We start from the raw sequence: 21,300 nt of genomic DNA on the forward strand, positions 1-21,300 counted from the left end.
CCCAGCATGTGGATGGTCTTGCACCGTGTGTGTGCGTGTGTGTGTGTGTGTGTGTGTGTGCGTGTGTGTGCGTGTGTGTGTGTGTGCGTGTGTGTGTGTGTGTGTGTCTGTGTGTGTGTGTGTGTGTGTGTGCGTGTGTGTGCGTGTGTGTGTGTGTGCGTGTGTGCATGTGTGTGTGTGCGTGTGTGCATGTGTGTGTGTGCGTGCGCGCGTGTGTGTGTGCGCGCGTGTGTGTGTGTTCAGGTCAAAGGTCACGGCAAACGGATGATCCTGTTGTGTTTGGTTGTTGGTTTGCTGGCTCAAGCCTCTTATGTGTTGCATCTTCCAGACAAAGAGGGAGGAGATGCTAATAGAGGATCGTGTCTAAATGGGAATCAGTCTGGAAATATTCCCAGCAGCTCTCCAAGTCTACTAATGACCTCTGCATCAGATGCTGTTGTGTTCTGGAAGTGTTAGAAGATACAAGTTAAACTACAGTGTGACATTTACTAACTGAAAGGTTTTTTGAAGGCTAAGTGGTTGCAAAAAATTTATATTAGCTACATTTAAATTTAAAAAAATGTTGGAAGTTAGTCAACTAAATTAGTTTATTTAAATATAGCTACTGTCAAATAAAAAATGTAGTAAATTCAATTAATGATTTTTTTCAGGGTAACTGAAATAATTTCACTCAAATCACGGTTATTTTAGAGTCACTGAGATACTATTATGGGTTTAATAATATTTTAAATCAGTTTTTATTTTTTTGTTTTAATTTTAGTCAGGTTTAGTAATTTTGTTGTGTTTTTGTAATTTCTTGGTAGGCCTATTTTTTTTATTTCAGTTTTACTTTTAGTTATTTTAGTAAGTTAATCTAAAGTAAAATGAGAAATGTTTCCTTGGAAACTAGCTTTTTTTTTTTTTTTTTTTTTTTTTTATTATTTAATTTAACATTTATTTTATTAACAATGTGTTAATGGTTTTAATATTAGTTTCAGTTTTAGTTAACTGTAATAACCCTGACTGATGTATTACTGAAAGTTCATTGTACATAATAAAATAAAGTTATAAACACAGTAACTAATATTACATAGAATTGATAGATTTATTTTTTATTTTGACTTGAATGTATTAAAATTCAGCAGAATTTTTGAACATTTTATCACAGCTTAATTTCATTGAGTTGATTTAAATTCAACAACTATATATATATATAATTTTCCTCAAATTATTTGAGTTAGTTGATTGGGCTGTTAAATGTTAAATGAGTCACGGAGGCTGTGGATCTGGACTCATTCTCATCAGAATGACAATAAAATAATGCCGTTATATTGCAGCATTGTGAACATTGCACAGGTTTTTAATGCTTTTTGGCTACTGGATATTAAGCGTGTCAAGATTTTTTACTTTAGTGCCATTTACAGCAGTAGATTTGGGACATTTGATTCATTTCAGTGAATCGGTTCACAGCTCTGATTCACTCATTCGTTTGCATCAGTCAGAACTGGTTTGTTGAAGATGTAAAGTTGAAGTTTTATAGTTAAATTACTTTTTTTGTAATTTGTTATAATTGTCCATTTTATTTTGTCAATTTAGTGCTTCAACTTTAATTAATTTCAGTTAGTTGCCAAACTCACAATTCTAATTGTTTGCATTTTTCAATGAATATTTGTATTTTATTTCTGTTAACAAATTTTTTTTATTATTTCAGTTTTATTTAAGTTGCATTGAGATACTATAGTTTTTGTTAATATTTTAAATTAGATTTCATTTTGATATTTTCTGCTTAAATGTTTTTGTTTTTTTTGCATGTGTGGGTTTTTTTTTTTTTTTTTTTTTTTTGTCAAGTTTTTTTGTTTTTAAATCTGCCTATATAGTTTTTATTACTTTTTTATTATTATTTCAGTTTTTTTGTTATTTTAGAACATAAAGTAACTAAAGGAAAATAAGAAATGCTGCCTTGGAAGCTAAAATAAAATTAGTTTCAAGTTTTTAAATGTTTTATTCAGTTAACATTAATTTTATTTCAAGTAAAAAATAAATAAATAAATATATATATATATATATATATATAATACTTTTAGTTAACTATAAATCTGCCTCCAATTGCCAAAAAAAATCATAGCAAATAGATAAATATGAATATAAATATAAATGAATATCTACAGACTGTAGCATATGGAGATATTATAGTTTTATCACGAGCACCCTGTGAAGAGAAGAAACAAAAGGCGAAGGCGTTCTCTGTTAGCAGGTGCGTCTTGTCAAGACGGTTACAAGATGTATAAAGGAGGACAAAGACACCCATTACTGCACAATTACAGACGAGACGAGAGCTTTGACTGCAGCAGCTCTGCGTTCGCTCCGCTCTTTGTGTCTGCTTTGCATGTGATAATGAAGCCACTGGGAGAAAGAAAGAGGAACGGAGGTGAGGTGAGACGATGATTGGCCACCAACCAAGAAGAAGGTGTAGATAGACGCGTCCGAAGACGTGCGACGAGCGTGAAAACAACAGAGACATGAGATGGAGAGCATCTGATGGTCAGTCCAGGTTAAGACTGGTTAAACACTTAGGAACTCAGTAAAGTAGATGTTGTTATTTCATGTGTTTTTCACAAGATGAATATAGAAAGTGATGCTATAGTTTTGTGTGTTTTCCAGTGTAGAGTCTGTCTTGAGGTTGAGATTGGGCCAAGCAACATTAAGATGATATGTCTCATGTTTTTTTGCTTTATTTGAGAAGCACAAATGTTCACATAGCAGTGTCTTTGTCCTCTTCCAGATAAACTCAATATGCATTTTACATATATTGCTAACTAAAGGTTTACTGCAGTTATATTGAGCTTATATTGAATGTTCATTTTAATACATATAATTTTTTTACATATTATAATAAATACATTGTTACAGAGTAGATTAATATGTCAAATATAAAAAAGGAACAAAACATCAGTTACTCCTGACATGCCTATACACACACACACACACACACACACACACACACACACACTACCAGTCTAAAGTTTTTGAACAGTAAGATTTTTAATGTTTTTTTTAAAGAATTATCCACCAATTCTGGGGGGGTCCCCTGTTTTTTTAATTAAACTATACTTGAAACATGAAACTAGTGAAAATGAAATGAAAGGATTCGATTGCTGTATTAAATTTAGACTCAATAAAGCTAATGTTACATCGTATTTTATTTTTACGTGTTTTGCTAATTATAACCAATCACACACGATTCTGTTGAGTTTAGGAATGCAGTGGCCAATCAGAGGCGTTCAGAAGAGTCATCGCTGAATTTTGTTTAGACTGAAACTCCTGAATGCTCAACAAACATTTCTGATTATTATTATTATTATCAATATTTAAAACAGTTGAGTAATTTTTTTTTTTTTATTCATAAATCTTTGATGAATAGAAAGATCCAAAGATCAGCATATATCTGAAAAAAAGCTTTTGTAACATTATACACACATACCCTTCAAAGGGTTAGGGTTTTTAGGGTTCTAACCCTAACCCTGAGCTTTGACTGGTAGTGTGTGTGTGTGTGTGTGTGTGTGTGTGTAACTATTTAGAATGACAGTAATCCTATGAATCTTTGCTGAAGTGTGTGTGATGAGTGTGAAAGAGAAAGGTGGTGGGAGATGATCTGATGGTCAGTTTAAATTAAGATCGCTGCCCTAGTTAGCAAATCATCAGAGATACGGCAGATTGGCATCAATGTGTTTTCCTATTTAACACACACACACACACACACACACACACACTCTCGCAAGCAGGAAAATAGTTCACATCAGCAGGGACGCTCTGAACTGCATGCATGCATCCTTGTCCAAGAGTTTGACAGAGAGCCAAAACTGCGTTAAACAGCGAGTCGCCAGCAGAAGGACGAGCGGATTCCCATTCAGCTGCCTGCATACATGCAGAATGCAATATGATCATAATTAAACAGCAAATCAGTATATTATAATGATTTCTGAAGATCATGTGACACTGAAGACTGGAGTAATGATGCTGAAAATACAGCTGCAGATCACAGGAATAAATTACAGTTTAACAGATATTCACATAGAAAACAGCTGTTTTAAACTGTAATAATATTTCACAATTTTTACTGTAATTTCGGTGAGCAGAAGACAAAAACTATTTTATTTTTAAATGTTCAACCATTATGTGCATTTAAAATGTAGATTTTCTCTTTCCGAAAAATAGACAAAATTATTCCTGACTCATACGGTCCATACATTTTTGAGTACACTCTTAAAAATAAAGATGCTTGGAGGCATCCTTTAACATCTGAAGAACCTTTCTGTTTCACAAAAGCTTCTGTGTGGAGAAAGCAGGTTCTTCAGGTTATAAAGAGATGGTTCTTCTATGGCATCGCACCTTTATTTTTAAGAGTGCATATAATGAAAATGTGGCAAGTTTTGCCTAAGAAAACGTGCCCATTTTACTCGTTTCTAGCTATATTTCATTGAATGAGTTATGAATGTTGTTTGGTGTTGACTGTGAACTCTTCCGTTCACTGAGTGTGAGGAGAATCTGCTCTTTTGTCCTGCGTTATGGGACAGACTTCATCGTCTCTGTATCTCCGTCCTCTCCTGGTGTTTGTGTGATCTGTATGTGTTTTAAATGCGAGTGTGTTGCCCTTGTTTGCAGTCGTAGTGCTCCAGCGGACCTCAGTGATTAATAACGACACACCTGCTCTGATATATGACTGTGGATTTTGTGCGTGTAATGAAATATTATGGAGTAATCCGAGCGATGTTCAGCACTATAACACCAGGGTCAGAGCGCCGCACCGGCTCAACATCAAGGATTAGTTTTTATCATTTTTTTAATATCTCTCCCATGGCTTGTAATGCATTAATTTAGACACGCATTGAATTTATTGGAGAGAGGGTGAGGGGGAAAAGGCAATAGTCTTTTTTCTGAAATAATGATCTGTGTAGGCAGTGCCTCTGGACAAAAAAGAAGTATAATAATAATGACAAATAGAAGGATGAAAATCGGCCCCAAATCCTGCCGACGTACACGAGGATCAGGGCTTTTATTAAAAATTTTAATATCAAAGCCCTTGTACCATCCGAATCAAATTATAATTTGAAAGAAGGATGAATAAAATGGAACACAAGAAAAGAAGTGTTGACATTGTGTCATTTGAGATGGAATTGGCGTCTCATCTCGAGTTTTGTTCGGTGAAGCTGGACGTCTGCTGCATTCTGGAAGATTTTTACTTTTCAGGGAATATTAAAGGTTACTCGGGTCAAAAAGGAAGAAAAACACACACATTCATTTCATTTTGTCTTTTATGATAGACACTACCGTACAAAAGTCTCTCTTCTGCTCACCAAAGCTGTGTTTATTTGATCAAAAATACAGTAAAAATTGTGAAATATTATTGCAATTTAAATCAGCTGTTTTCTACGACGGCGTTTTAGTGCCACCTTAAAAAATAAAAAAAATCTAAGATTACGAGATTAAAGTCGTAATATTTCGAGAATAAAGTCGAAACTACGAGAATAAAGTCGAAACACTACGAGAATAAAGTCGAAACACTACGAGAATAAAGTCGAAATGTTACGAGAATAAAGTCGAAATGTTACGAGAATAAAGTCGAAATGTTACGAGAATAAAGTCGAAATGTTACGAGAATAAAGTCGAAACTACGAGAATAAAGTCGAAACACTACGAGAATAAAGTCGAAATGTTACGAGAATAAAGTCGTAATATTTCGAGAATAAAGTCGAAACTACGAGAATAAAGTCGAAATTATGAGAATAAACTCGTAATATTTTGAGAAAAATCACAGAATTGCTAGAAACAATGGATGTGGAGGATTTGGTTAAATCCTACTTTAGATTAGGATTTAGCAATAAGGAAGTTCTTTGTCTTTTGGCGCATCAGCACGGAGTTATAATTAGTAAAAGGACACTGCAGCGGGTATGTAGGAAACTTAATTTATTCAGAAGAAAAAATCAGACAGACTTTGAGGAAATTGCCTCTTTTGTGCAGTCTGAAATCGCGACCAGTGGTCGACTCCAAGGATATCGATGGTTACATCTGCGTGCTATTCGAAGAGGATATGTTCTTTCTCAAGAGACTATGAGGATGGTGATCAAAGAAATCGACCCTGAAGGAGTTGAACATCGGCGCGCTCGACGTCTCCGACGTCGCCAGTACTTCAGCCGAGGTCCCAATGCGTTGTGGCATATGGATTCATATGATAAGCTGAAGCCGTACGGCATTGCAATTAATGGTTGCATTGACGGCTTCAGTCGGTTTGTGTTGTGGATGGAAGCGTACAATACAAACAGTGACCCCAAAGTAATTGCAGACTACTACATTTCCACTGTAACCCGCATTGGGGGTTGTCCCGAGCGACTGCGCGCCGACCCAGGAACAGAAAATGGACACGTCAAAGACATGCAGGTTTTCCTGCGCAGAAACCACACGGACAGTTACGCAGGAGAGAAAAGTTTTATGTATGGATGCAGCACGGCAAATCAACGCATAGAGGCATGGTGGGGCATACTGCGTAAACAAAGTGGACAACTTTGGATGGACATCTTTCAGACCCTCAAAGACGATGGGCATTTCTCTGGTGATTTCTTGGACAAAAATCTTATACAGTTCTGCTTCTTGAACCTTGTCCAGGTATGTAACAATTTATTAGGTATTTATTACGATTACGTCTAAAGGCTAATCATACAGTAATATCCACTTTGAACTGAAGTTCAAATACTAGATAAACAACTGGATTTAACTATTATGTGAAGTTCAAAGTGTTGTTTATGCAAGGATGTATTTTGTGCATATAAGTTGTGCAGTAAATAGTTATAGATAAAATGGTGAATCTTAATGACATTTTTAGTGTCAAAATTCATGAACAATATTCATGAATTTTTTGGGGGGGTTATATGTATATGTATGATGGTGATTCTGCAGCTCAGTCTACATCCAGTTTTAATAATGAATGTCTTTATTTGCCATGCAGAATGAGATAGATGAAGTTGTGAGAACTTGGAACACCCACCAAATAAGACCACGACCAGGCCAGGGATTGCCCGCAGTTCGCCCAGTTCTGATGTTCTCTTTGCCAGAAATTCATGGTGCAACAGAAGACAAACTTAAATCTGTTCTTCCTCAAGAAGTGGCTGCTTGCAAAGAGGAGTGCACCCCAAAGGGGCAGTACCCCTGTGACAAGACTGTATTTGAGCTCTGTGTTCTTCTTATGGAAGAAAAAGGATTAATTGTTCCTGTGGACCCATACCATGCAGCTGAACTGTACACTCTGTTAAGAAATGAGATACTAGAGAATATCTAGAAAGAAAAACTTTACATGTTTGTATTTTAATGAAAGCATAATTAAATTTGAACTCAGATCTATATTACATTAGAGACCTATTACAATAGTATGTGTATTACAGTGTTATGCTAATATATTTTATTATTTTAAGCTAAGTGTAATAAATATTTTTAATGAACAGTTGTGGTGTATTCTTATACAAACAAGAAATTACAGTACACCAATAACTAACCATAATCAACGTAATACATGCAAAATATTTAATACATTTTTAAAACATCATGAAAATATCTATGAGCAACAAGCATAACCCTCACAGTGACTGCATAAAGCATTTCAATAACTTGCTAAGAACTCTCTGATGTGCCTTTTGAAGTGGTATTTACCTCAACTATACTTGAACATTTTTATAACATTTAATATGAGCATATGAATCAATATGTAAACAAAACATGGAAACTAAACAATGTATTTTCACAGAGAATATGTAAACCCTCCAACAGTTGTTTTTGCATTACATGCTGTGACACTCCTAAGCTTGATCTCAAATAACTTTTCAAGTATACCATTTCAAGTATAAACCTGGTTTTCTTCAGAATTCTACATTCCATGAGTATAGCAATATAAATCAGTATTTAACCATAACGTAAACACAACATAAAAATGTATTTAAACATTTAACCAGAGAATATATGCAAAACCTCCAGCAGTTCTTGATATCAAATAACTTTTCAAGTATACCGTTTCAAGATACATTTTCAAGTATAAACCTGGTTTTCTTACATTCAGTGAGTATAGATATAAATCAGTATTTAACCATAATGCAAACAACAAAATGTATGCACACAGAGAATGTGCAAAACCTCAGGATCTGTAATGTTCCTATGCTTGACCTTAAATTTGATACAGTTTTTTTTTTTCACAAATTCAATGGGTATAGTCTTTTTAATCAATATGTAAACCTAAGATGTAAACACAACACATACAGTGTATTTCCAGTTATCATATGCAGAGCTTCAGTGTAATACATTTAACGTTGTTATGTTTTTTAAGTATGAACCTGCTATTTCTTCAGAATTCTACATTTACAGACATTGAAGGTATATGTGTGTGTGTGTGTGTGTGTCTGTGTCTGTGTGTGATGTGTGTGTTTAGAAAAATGTCCAGCTACACAATGTCCATGACCCAGATGTTGCTTTCCAGAACACAGTTAAATTCAGCACGGAATTGTGGGAAATTATCATAGGAGTCGGAGAGTTCTAGGACCATTCCACAGGTATGTCCAATTGGCCTTCTAGTGAAATCTGTCTGGAAGGTGAACTCTACATGAATAGCCTCTGTAACCACCAAATCGGAACCGGTACAGAATCTCAAAAATCTGCCGAGTTTGTCTTCGTCAGTTTCCCTGATGTACCTTTTCAAGTGATTGGCAACCTCTGTTTGATTTTCTGACATTTCTGGTGGGAACTTCAACAGCCCAGTCACCTTTTTTTGTGTAGGCTTCAAGTCTTTGTATAGCTGTTGAATTTCTTCACAGCTGAGAGAGATCAGGCCTTTTGTGACCTCCCTCCAGCAGTCAATAACGAACATTGGTTTCTGAATGAGTTCCTTGTGAGCAATTTCATCAATTATTCCTGGTAGAGAGGAAGCAGTGACCCTCCTCCTGCACTCATAAGTGTTCATGATGTCCAGAAGCTCATCCATGTCGACAGAGGAAAAGTCGTTGAGTGCTTGATTGAGAACATCTCGCTCCTGGCAGCTGACAAACTTCATGAAAGCTGCCTTTAGGTCTGTATATACAGCCCCAAAGAGCATCTCCTCAAGCAATGGTGGAGCAAGCTTGATGGGCATGTATTTGCAGTCTTTAAACCCTTTAAGAAGGACTCGCCCCACAGCTTTCCACTTGTCACTGCTGAAGTCATGCCTGAGGAAGGGCACTTTTACAGATGTTCCAACAGTGCAATGTTCATAGAAATCAGACCAGAAGTTACTGTACACATCACGAAGGACGCCTGGCCCACTACCTGCTTCCTCTGAGTTGTTGGGAAGTATACGTCTTACTCTCAAGGACTGGGCGACAATTTCGTGGTCAGAAAATGCCTCAATCATGTCGTTGAAGCTATGTGAGTAGTGTATGGTCAAATTCCTGTTCGGTAAATCATTAGGAACATTTTGTGGTGAGTTACAAGGGTCATGGACCACTGTGTCACTGAGAGAATCATCCTCAATAGGCTGTTGCGGACCAAATGTGATCTCTGGGTCACTGCTGACATTGAGCACCATGCCAGCAAGATGGTCTTGTGAGGAATGTAGGCCAACGTCTTCATCAGAAATAAAAAAAACATCAGGAAGGGTATCCTGAGGCTCATATATCTCTAGTTGCTCATTTTCATTCTGAGAACAGTCATTAACTTTTGTTGAATCTGAATTGGAGATGTCACTAGCCTGGTCAGATTCATCACTAGACTCCTCAGTCAAGCTCATTTTTGAATGAGTTGCTACATAGAAACGCAAAATGGGGAGTTTGACAGTGTTGTAAATCATTCCAACTGAGACATCCTTGGGGAGTGGATTTTGCTTGAAATCCCAAACTTCAAATTCAAAATCAGACTCTTCGCCTTTGGTGGAGTTTCCATTCTGAAAGAATAATGCCTTTCCTTCTTTTAGTATATCATCATATCTTGCCTCAGCATTTATCTGTAGTTTTCTGGTCCCCCCACCTTGCCTTGCTCGAACCTGTTTTATTACACCATTTTCATCATGAAGCCACCCAATTTCAATATTTCGTTTGCATGATTTTGCTTTGCAGTTTGCTTTTTTGTTTGATGTTTGTGGCTCCTCTTCATCCTCATTTGCCGCCTTTCTAATCTTCATTTTTTCTCTCAATTTGTCAAAAAGACCCAGCTTTCGCTTTGCAGATGGGGTCTGACGCCTGCAAAAATGTATCAGGGCAATCCTGTCTCCATATGAGGGAAGGTACTTGGCCAGGTCTGCATCTTCCATAAGCAGGATGACTTCTCTGTCAATCTGTGAAAGAAGAGGGACATGCACGTTAACTTTTGGAACAAGAAAATCAATCATACTGTTTCATAACAGCTAAAAGGACATGTTATTAAAAAGAAGAACCAAATGTAAAATCTGGTCACTCAGATTTGATGCAACTGTCAGGACAAATCCGGTCCTGCAGGGCCAATGTTATGCAGTGTTTAGCTCAATCCCTAATCAAACACATCTGAAAAATCATCAGGATTGCTTGAAAATGTTAAGTGTGCTAGACTTGCGAAATTTATTAAGAATTATTAAGAACAGCATGCAAAATTTCTTTGTACGCTGTAATGGTTGTGATATGACCGTTGTGATATGACGTCATGCACTGCAGTGTCTTTTTAAAAACTGAAATCCAAAATGTAAAAACAATCTGCACCACTTTCCTGCAGTGCTACAGTTTAGACTTATGTTCTTTAAATTTGGCTACAAGGTCATGCTGTGATGTATCAATCTTCTACTGGTCACACGGTTTCATATGAATTTGCAGGTTAGAGTTCACCAAACTTATGGTTTCCACTCTCTCGGATTTGCATTATGAAATGTAAGTTAATGGAATGAAAAGTGTAGTGTGACTGCCCCTTAATTAGGTATGATGGAGGTAAACTCTGCAGGACAGTGCCCTCCAGGACTGATGCTGCCCATCCCTGCAGTAGGTGCATGTTTAAAGGGATATTAGGTTGTGACAGGGCAGAGAAGTTTAGTTAGAAGTTTAGAAGTACTGTTATTGTTTACATGACAGGAGGGACTTTCGCACTGCTTTAGTTCCAGAACTAAAAGTACAGTACTAAAGTACTCGGACGATTTTGCGCAAACTATTTCACAGTACCATTTAAAGGGTTGCATTTGCACCGACAGTGGGTACTAGGAAGTGACAAATAGTTCCTAGAACTGTTTTAGACCCTACTCTGAAGTAGAAGCTAATTTAGTTCCTCCAAACGGAGTTCATGGAACTAAAACCGTTCCTAGTTCCTGCGGTGCGAACATGCCAAAAAGTGGGTAGTTCCACAGTTAGTTCAGGTACTATGAAAAGATTTCTGTGTCTTTTAACAGAAGGATAAAAGAAAATTGAAAAAAAATTGTATTCTTATTATTTGTTATGTGTTCATATTTTATTTTAGTTGAACCATATTTTATTAGTTAGTTGAACCATATTCAATGTGCCTAATAACTTAATCAAATTAACCAAAACACCATACCTTTTGCTGCTTCATTGCTGTAATTTCTTCCTCAGGGATGCCTCGATCTCTTAGGAAATTGAAAATATCACTATTTTCCTCCATTCTTGGGGCTGCAAAGTAGTGCACAGGAGTGTTAAATTTAAATTGGATAACTTTAATATAATTTATAAGACTAGTGGGAAGAAACAGTGATAATGCATCTTTGGACAAAATTAATCGTTATGCCTTCTGCATGTATTTACCCTTTTATTTTTTTAAACCTTCAACAAATCCTGAAAATGATATACAGTACAGTACTGTGCAAAGTGTTTGGAATGTTAGACTTTGCTAAAGGGGGGGGTGGATCCTTAAAAAAAACTTTAGCTTTAACATGTTTAATATGTCCAAATATTCATTAGGTGTAATATTCCAGGGACATTTTGTATGAAACAGCTGTCCGATAACAGGTCCACACAGAGATCTGATGTCAGCTTCATTGAGCAAGTCTGGGATTACATTAAGAGACAGAGGACACTAAATCAAACAACTGTTGTAACATATGACACGCACATATGTTAACAGTTCTGCGCTTTGACGCATTATCAGAGGATAGAAAAAAAATCCATGTTTCGTGAACAGAGCTCGCACAAACGTTCACAAATTCAGCTCCGCTAACTTGAGTACTAAATTTCACTGCCAGTGTTTTCCACTGGTTATGATATTTACTGTATATGGTCAGTTAAGATAGTTAAAAAAAACTCGATTGCTAGCATTAAAAATGCAATACTCTCGGTTTTAACTGCAACGTTATTGTATAGCCTATCTATTCAATTCCATCAAACGCATTAACAAATGTGTACTATAGAGTTTTTAATTAAGCTTACCTTTTAAATGACCGCTGGTGTTTGCAAGGCCTTCCGTAGAACTAAGAACTAACTGGCTCAGGTGACGTGCTTAAACATAAACTACAACATTCACGAAAAAAAAAAAGAAAAAGAAAAAAAAAGACGACTTTATTCTCATAGTGTTTCGACTTTATTCTCGTAACATTTCGACTTTATTCTCGTAGTTTCGACTTTATTCTCGAAATATTACGACTTTATTCTCGTAACATTTCGACTTTATTCTGGTAGTTTCGACTTTATTCTCGTAACATTTCGACTTTATTCTCGTAGTTTCGACTTTATTCTCGAAATATTACGACTTTAATCTCGTAATCTTAGATTTTTTTTATTTTTTAAGGTGGCACTAAAACGCCGTCGTAGTTTTCTCTGTGAATATGTGTTAAACTGTAATTTATTTCTGTGATCAAAGCTGTATTTTCTGCATCATTACTCCAGTCTTCAGTGTCACATGATCTTCAGAAATCATAATAATATACTGATTTATGATGAGTTTTGAAACTGTTGTGCTGCTTCATATTGTTTTTTGGAACGTGTGATACTTTTTTCTTTGATTCTTTGATGAATACGAAGTTAAAAAGAACAGCATTTGTTCAAAATAGAAATATTTTCTAACGATATAAGTCTTTACTATGACTTTTTATTCATTGAACACATCCCTCCTGAATAAAAGTATTGATTTCTTTAAAAAAAAAACATTTACTGACCCCAAACTTTTGAATAGCATTGTATATTGTATCTTTTTATTAAATAAATGCTGTTCTTTGTAACTTTTTATTAATCAGAGAATCCTAAAAAAATATCACAGGTGACAAAAAAATATGAAGCAGCAGAACGGTTTCCAACATTAATAATAAATGCTTTCTGAAGATCACGTGACTCGGAAGACTGGAGTAATGATGCTGGAAATACAGCTTTGATCACAGAAATAAATTACAGTTTAAAGTATATTAAAATAGAAAACTGTTATTTTAAATTGCAATAATATTTCACAAAATAACACTTTTTTCTGTATTTTTGATCAAATAGATACAGCCTTGATGAGCAGAAGAAACTTCTTTAAAAAACATAAACAATCTGAGCGGCAGTGTATATTCACATAGAAAACAGCTATTTTAAATCGCAATAATATGTCACAATTTTTTTACTGTATTTTTGATCAAATAAAAGCAGACTAATTATAGACTTCTTAAAAAAAAAAAACTTAATTATTATAAAATTTCAACCGGTGGTGTGTGCATTTAAAAAATTACAGGTTTTAATTTTCCCGAAAATAGACAAAATGGTCATATATTGTCTGTTGGTCCTGCACATGTTTTGTCAGATAGTTTAGCATAAGAAAACACTCACATTTCACTTGTTTTGCTCTAAATATGTTGTTTGATGTTGACTGTAAAATATTCTGTTCACTGAGTGCGAGTCCTATATATATCCAGATGTGATTTCCCAGGAGAACCTGCTCTTTTCTTCCTGCATTTGTATCTCCATCATCTTCCTCCTCAGCATCCTCCCTCCACCCGTCTCTCTTCCTCTTCCTCCTCCGTCTTTGAAGCGTCTCCTCCGTTCCTCGGGCCTCGCTGCGGCCCCTGATTAAAATGGAGCCCATGTCGGAATAATAAATGCGAGACGGATTCCATGTCTTACGGCCTGAAGTTTGTGTGAGTGTTTGGGCATGAAGTGTGTGTTTGGAGGTCTTCGGTGGCTGTTCTTGGATGGCAGACAGCAGCCTGAAGTGTTGAATAATATAGATGCTCAGCTTGGGTTGTTCTTAATTAGACTGAAGGCAGCATCAGACTCCTTTAACTGCGTCCAACTTCACCCAGAGAGACAGAAACGCTCCGGACCGTCTCACGTCACACGGACACTTTAAACCACTTCATTTCTCTTTTCTGCTCCGGTTTGGAGGATAATCAGCAGGTTTCTGTAGTAAACATGGTAAAATGTGTTAAACGGAGCGCTCTCATTGGTCACTGAATCTCATTTAATTATCTGAAGTATTTAAGTATTTAACAAATTTTACTCATTTTTTTTAAGGTAAGTGGTTGCAATCAATTTATTTTAGCTACATTTAAATAAATTTAGTTGAGTAACTTTCAACTTTTTTTTTTTATTTAAATGTAGCTAAAATAAATTGTTTGCAACCACTTACCTTAAAACTAAATTAGTATAATTTCTTTATTGTACTCTATTAAACTAGAGGTACTTTCTGACTTCTGAAGATGCACAGATTTCTCCTCCAGAAGGACAGAGGTCTCCATCACAGTCTCACAGACTCGTATAGCTGCTGTGTGTGTGATGTTGGTTTGGTGTGTGTGAGGCGTTTAGCCGCTGCTGCTGTGACGGATCTCCATATGTTCTTCTGTGTCCCTGAGGAACACACGTGTTCACGGAGCTTCAATATCTGACAGCCTTTATGGCATCATGACAACCACAAAACAGCCTAACCTTTCACCAGATCCTCAGTCAGCACGAGCCTCACGAACATATCATTACAGCAGACCGTCAGCATTCACTTCTGCTGCTAACACTAACACAATGCATTTTCATACTGAAATAATATAAATGTTAACTGAAATAAAATTAAAATATAAAATAAATTAATAAAATAAAAGTTAACTGAAATAAAATTAAAATATAAAATAAATTAATAAAATAAAAGTTAACTGAAATAAAATTAAAATACAAAACAAATTAATAAAATAAATGTTAACTGAAATAAAATTAAAATATAAAATAAATTAATAAAATAAATGTTAACTGAAATAAAATTAAAATACAAAATAAATTAATAAAATAAATGTTAACTGAAATAAAATTAAAATATAAAATAAATTAATAAAATAAATGTTAACTGAAATAAAATATAAAATAAATTAATAAAATAAATGTTAACTGAAATAAAATTAAAATACAAAATAAATAAATAAATGTTAACTGAAATAAAATTAAAATACAAAATAAATTAATAAAATAAATGTTAACTGAAATAAAATTAAAATATAAAATAAATTAATAAAATAAATGTTAACTGAAATAAAATTAAAATACAAAACAAATGAATAAAATAAATGTTAACTGAAATAAAATTAAAATACAAAACAAATGAATAAAATAAATGTTAACTGAAATAAAATTAAAATACAAAATAAATTAATAAAATAAATGTTAACTGAAATAAAATTAAAATATAAAATAAATTAATAAAATAAATGTTAACTGAAATAAAATTAAAATCAAAATAAATTAATAATATAAATGTTAACTGAAATAAAATTAAAATATAAAATAAATTAATAAAATAAATGTTAACTGAAATAAAATTAAAATACAAAATAAATTAATAAAATAAATGTTAACTGAAATAAAATTAAAATACAAAATAAATTAATAAAATAAATGTTAACTGAAATAAAATTAAAATACAAAACAAATGAATAAAATAAATGTTAACTGAAATAAAATTAAAATACAAAACAAATGAATAAAATAAATCTTAACTGAAATAAAATTAAAATACAAAACAAATTAATAAAATAAATCTTAACTGAAATAAAATTAAAATACAAAACAAATAAACTAATAAACTTTTATTTTGTACATTTTATACATAATAGTATTTTTCATTAAGTTTAACGTGATTTAATAAAACAACTAAAGCTAAAATTGAAATAAAATGAATAAAAACTAGGCATATTTAAAAAAAAAAAAAAAAACTAAAATTAGTAAAACTGACAAAAACACAAATGAGTAAATCTTTAACTAAAATTATAATGAACACTGAAAATATAAAAATAAATTCAAAACTATAATAATATCTCAGTTACACTAAAATAACACTGACGCACGCAGAGAAACACACACTTTGTACACACTCAGTGTATTTTAGGATGATTTTTTAATCAAAAATAATTGAAGCCTCATTGACTAAAATACTAAAATTATGAAAATATCTGCGAACAATGCACTGCATACATTTAATGCAATTATCAATACCTGCAGAGTGAACTCAGTATTTTAAATGAAAATATTACATTATGATGTTTTTATATATTTTAATAAATGTCTGATGATTAAGTTTTAATATATGCGGCTCACACCATTAATGCTTTAGCAGCTAGAATTAATAGAGAGCAAATGCAGATTGAGCTGAAGTCTCCAGTAATCTCTCATGTGTCTTCTCTAGAGATTCAGGAGATCTCAAACTCTGCTCACATCTCAGAGATATTGATATGAGCTCAGACATTTCTCATCAAATCATCCATGTTCATTTTACAGCTCTAAACTCTTACTGGGTGATTTGAATCTGTTTTTATTACTTTTAAATCATTTTAGAAACATCTGAGAACATGTTGATAGTTATCCAAAACGTAACTGAGAACAGCATTAAGTCTCCTGAGCTATTAAAGAGAGATATATAATTAAAGATTATAAGTGTAATGTAGTGCAGCATCATGTTTCAGTGCAGATCAGCGTTATTTTAGTTGAACTGAGATGCTGCTAATATAGTTTTTATTGATCATTTGAATTCATTTTTATATTTTCACTTTTCATTTCAGTTTTAATTTAGTTTTAATATTTTTGTGCAATTTTTTTTTTTTTTTTGTCAATATGCCTAGTTTTTTTATGCCTATAGTTTTTAATAATTGTTATTTCAGTTTTACTTTTGGTTATTAGAAAAACTAAACTGAATGAAAATGAGAAATAAAATAAGTAAGTTTACATATTTTATGTTTATTTCAGTTAATGTTTATTTTCATTAAAACAACAAACTTTTTTACGGTTCTAGTTGAAGTATAATAATCCATAATCCGCTGGTGATGTACACCAGTGTCATTTTAGTATCACTGAGATACTATTGTTACGGGAAGATGAGATCAGGCAAAGATAATCCAAAATAACAGTCTTTAATAACAGTCCACTCAAAGACAATAACTGGCAACTGAGATGGGAAAACTCAGGATTTATAAACCCAGGGGCTAATGGGATAATTAATGAAACAACGGGTGCTGACGATGAACTTAAGACAATAACTAGGTCAAAAACAGAAACTCAACACAGACATGTGACAACTATTACAATTTTTGAGTTTTTATTTTTGTACTTTCTGTTTTTATTGTATATTTTACAGTTTTGGTAATATTTTGTGTGTTTTTGTCAGTTTTAGTAGTGTTTTTTATTATTTTATTTATTAATTTTTTGTAAATATGCCTATATAGTTTTTATAAATTTTTATTTAAACCTTTCTTTTAGTTACTTTCATAAGTCAAGTTAAACTAAATTGGCAACTAGCTAAAATTTGTTTTAAAGTTTATTTATTTTTATATTTTATATAGTGCTGTAAAATGATTAATCGCATCCAAAATAAAAGTTTTTGTTTATATAATATATGTGTGTGTACTTTCTATATTTATTATGTGTGTATATATATATAAATACACTCACATGCATTTATATATTTTAGAAAAATATTTAGTTTATACATTAAATATGTTTATATTTAATATAAATATGTACATGTAAATATTTTCAAAATATATACTTTTTGTGTGTGTGTGTGTGTACTTATATATACATTATAAATATAGACAGTACACACACATATATTATGTAAACAAAACTGCGATTAATAATTTGGCAGCACTAATTTTATCTGATTTGATTTTTAGTTCTGGTTGACTATAAAACCCTGCAGCAGATGCACACATGTTGGGATTGTTCTCTGATCGTTGGTACATGTGACATAAATCAGTATTTGTGTTTTACAGCAGAAGAATGAATGCTTCGGTTGATTGAGTTATCGGTGAAATCCCTAGAAACGTCAGTGTAATCTGTGTGAACATGCATAATCTGAGATTACCATGTTCCAGTGCTGATGACAGAAGAGAGACGTCAGCGGTGCTGTTAAACTACATCATTAAACCAGAGAGAGCATGGAAAGATTCGTGTTCAGATTGAGGTCTAAAAACACAGAAATGTGCCGTTTCGTGAATGTAAATGAGAGATGTTGGTTATGTTTGAGTGTTTATTTGTTCTCTGAGCCGCTGCATTGAGAGGAACGTAGAGGTTTGGTAATAGGAACATTATTTAAAGGCTGTAGATCCAGAGGGAGCGATTAAAGCCTTACGCTAATTAGAGAACTTCTAGAAGGTGAACAAGGGAGTTAAAACAAATGAGTAAACAGAGATCCGGAGGGGCAAAAGTTATAGTCCATCCTCAGAGAATCTGTGCAGTAATGCATCAGGACTCTGTAGTTTATAGCTGCATCTGTATTGTGCTCAGAATATGAGTTTTCTGTCCAGAATCCACCGATGAGCTGCAGTGACCTTACAGTCGCAAAAACTAACTGGATGCCATGAGTGTTATTTTAATATCATTTTGTCTTTTTTTCTTTTTAAGTTAAAGTTTTAGTCATTTTGTTGTTGTGTTTGTGCTTTTTTATTATCAGTATATATTGTTAAAGTTTAATTTGCATTAATTTTTATTTTTAGCTATTCTAGTATGTTAAACTAAATGAAAAATGTTGCTTTGGAAACTTTCTGAAATAAAATATATATATATAAAAAAATATATTAATATTTTTTATTTTAAGTTATGAAAACTTTTTTTATGATTTTGTTTTGGTTTACTATAAAAATCCTGATAAACACAAGTGTAATTATAGTGTTTTTAATATTTTGAATTTCTAATTTCATTTGAATTTTAGTTAAAGTTGTAGTAATTCTCTGTTTTTGTCATTTTTATTTTATAATTATAAAGAAAAAAAAATATATATATATATGCTTTTATTAATTGTCTTGTTATTTTTCATGCATCAAGTTAAACTAAATGCAAATGAGCAACTTTGGCACCTAGTGCTGTGTATGGTTTTATTTAACTCTAATAACCTGGGCTGAGATGATGAGATCAGGTGACAGTACAGCACACAGCACTTTGGATCATTTATTGTGAAATAAAGCGTATTGTTTCACACACTCTTAGTTTATAAATGAATCAGCAGTATGCAGCGTGAGCTACAGCGGTCATGAACCCTCGTGTGTTTCACATGTATGTTATTGCTGAAATAATAATGTGTGCAGATATAAGAACTGTTATGATAAATGAAGACACATCTGGAGCTGGGTTCAAAATATCGATTTTGAAAAATATATGCACTTTATTACATAGTCATTCTATTTTTTCCTCAATATTTAATGTATGTTTGAATAAATCTGTCATGAAAACAAGTTATGACATCCACTGTTTACATGTTTATATTCCAACAGCAAACCGGAGTAGAAACATAAATATATCATTGAAAAATTGCCTGTATATTCAAATGAATCAAACTGAATCAAGCTGAAATTGAATCGAATCACAAGCTTGTGAATCAAATGCAGTGCAATGGTGGACAGCCCTCATGTGAACCCTGATCTTTAGAGAAACACAGACATACAGACGGAGAGAGAGGAGGAGAAAAATAATAATCTCAGGCAAAATTAAAAACATCCCAAAATGAAATAAAGATGAGTGTGGTGTTGGGTCTCAGCCGCCGGAATATAAAAGACAGAGTATGAAATATATATATGGCACGGGAGGCAAAGTGAATGCTAAGCTGATGTACCTCAACCGTCTGTCCTGAGATCCGTCTGTGTCTCTCACACACACACACACACAGACACACACACACACACACACACACACACTCTCACACACACACACACACACACACACACAGACACACACACACACACACACACAGACACACACACACACACACACACACACACACACACTTTTAATAAGATTCCCTGTTATTTTCCCACTCCTGTAATGCTTTTATTATTGCAGATTCACTCGCAGGTGAAGCATATTGATCAGAGGGCCATGAGAGAGAGAGAGACGAGAGAAATGTGCATGCTTTCATAAATCAGAGAGCGAGACGAGCGACAGAAATGAAATTTGCCCCAGAATCTATACGTGAACTTTCTGTTGTCTAATCTGCGTCTGGATTAGAGCTGATGCACACGAGAGCAGAGAAACAGCGCACCTCATTTAGGGAAAGTTAGGAGTATTAGGTCTCCAGAGCAATTAGAGAGCAGCATTTGAGCAATATAATGCTCTATTCATGATTACATACGTGTAATGTAATGCAGCAACATTCATGCATGCTTAAAAGCAGATCAGTCTTATTTAAGTAGAATTTTTTATTTTTATATTTTCCATTTTCATAAAATTCTTAGTGCTGTCAAATGATTAATCGTAATTAATTGCGTCCAAAATAAACTTTTGTTTGCATAATATATGTATTGTACTGTGTATATTTATTATGTATATATAAATACACATACATGCATGCATATATTTAAGAAAAATATGTTGTTTTAAATATATTATTTATAATATAAATTTTATGAATATAAATATATACATGTACATATTTTCAATATATATACTGTATGTGTGTGTATTTATGAATGCATAATAAATGTGCACAGTATGCACACATATATTATGTAAACAAAAACTTTTATTTTGGATGCGATTAATCGTTTGACAGCACTAAAAAAATTACTAAAGTTTTAGCCATTGTTTTGTGTTTTGGTTGATTTTATTTATTTATTTTTTGCCTATATACTTTTTTTTCATATTAATTTTTGTTGTAGTAATTTTAGTTATTTTAGTGCATCAAGTTAAACTAAATGAAAATTAGAAAATGTAAGTAAAGTTTTTTTTTTAGCTTAGTTTTAGTTTTAGTTTAGTTTTTTTAGTTTTAGTTCACTATATAATAACCCTGCTTTACTGGCAGAATATTGCATTAATTTTAAATGCAAGTATATTATTGGTGCCCTTTGGTCTTAAATGGTCTTTTTATCTTTTTTATTTTTATCATCAGTGTTTGAACAATTTTGCTGCTTCATATTTT

At 33.1% G+C, this 21,300-nt stretch overlaps 3 protein-coding genes across 3 annotated transcripts in view; 2 read left to right on the forward strand and 1 right to left on the reverse strand.

The window, feature by feature from the left end:
- The window catches only part of LOC306844923 (neurexophilin-2-like), a 77,233-nt gene that overhangs the window by 6,225 nt on the left and 49,708 nt on the right, over window positions 1-21,300 (forward strand). The window lies entirely within an intron of this gene.
- LOC306845428 (uncharacterized protein) lies at window positions 5,816-7,467 on the forward strand. Its single transcript, XM_079378216.1, has 2 exons — window positions 5,816-6,639; window positions 6,980-7,467. Exons 1-2 carry the CDS (start codon window positions 6,088-6,090, stop codon window positions 7,307-7,309), a joined length of 882 nt encoding a protein of 293 aa, XP_079234342.1. The 5' UTR covers window positions 5,816-6,087; the 3' UTR covers window positions 7,310-7,467.
- Window positions 7,538-11,655, reverse strand: LOC306845009 (uncharacterized protein). Its single transcript, XM_079377491.1, has 2 exons — window positions 11,536-11,655; window positions 7,538-10,318 (listed from the first exon to the last, which is right to left on the reverse strand). The coding sequence occupies exons 1-2, from the start codon at window positions 11,617-11,619 to the stop codon at window positions 8,459-8,461; spliced, it is 1,944 nt and encodes a 647-aa protein (XP_079233617.1). The 5' UTR covers window positions 11,620-11,655; the 3' UTR covers window positions 7,538-8,458.

Source organism: Barbus barbus (genome assembly GCF_936440315.1).
Source record: "Barbus barbus genome assembly, chromosome: 25".
NCBI lineage: Eukaryota > Metazoa > Chordata > Actinopteri > Cypriniformes > Cyprinidae > Barbus > Barbus barbus.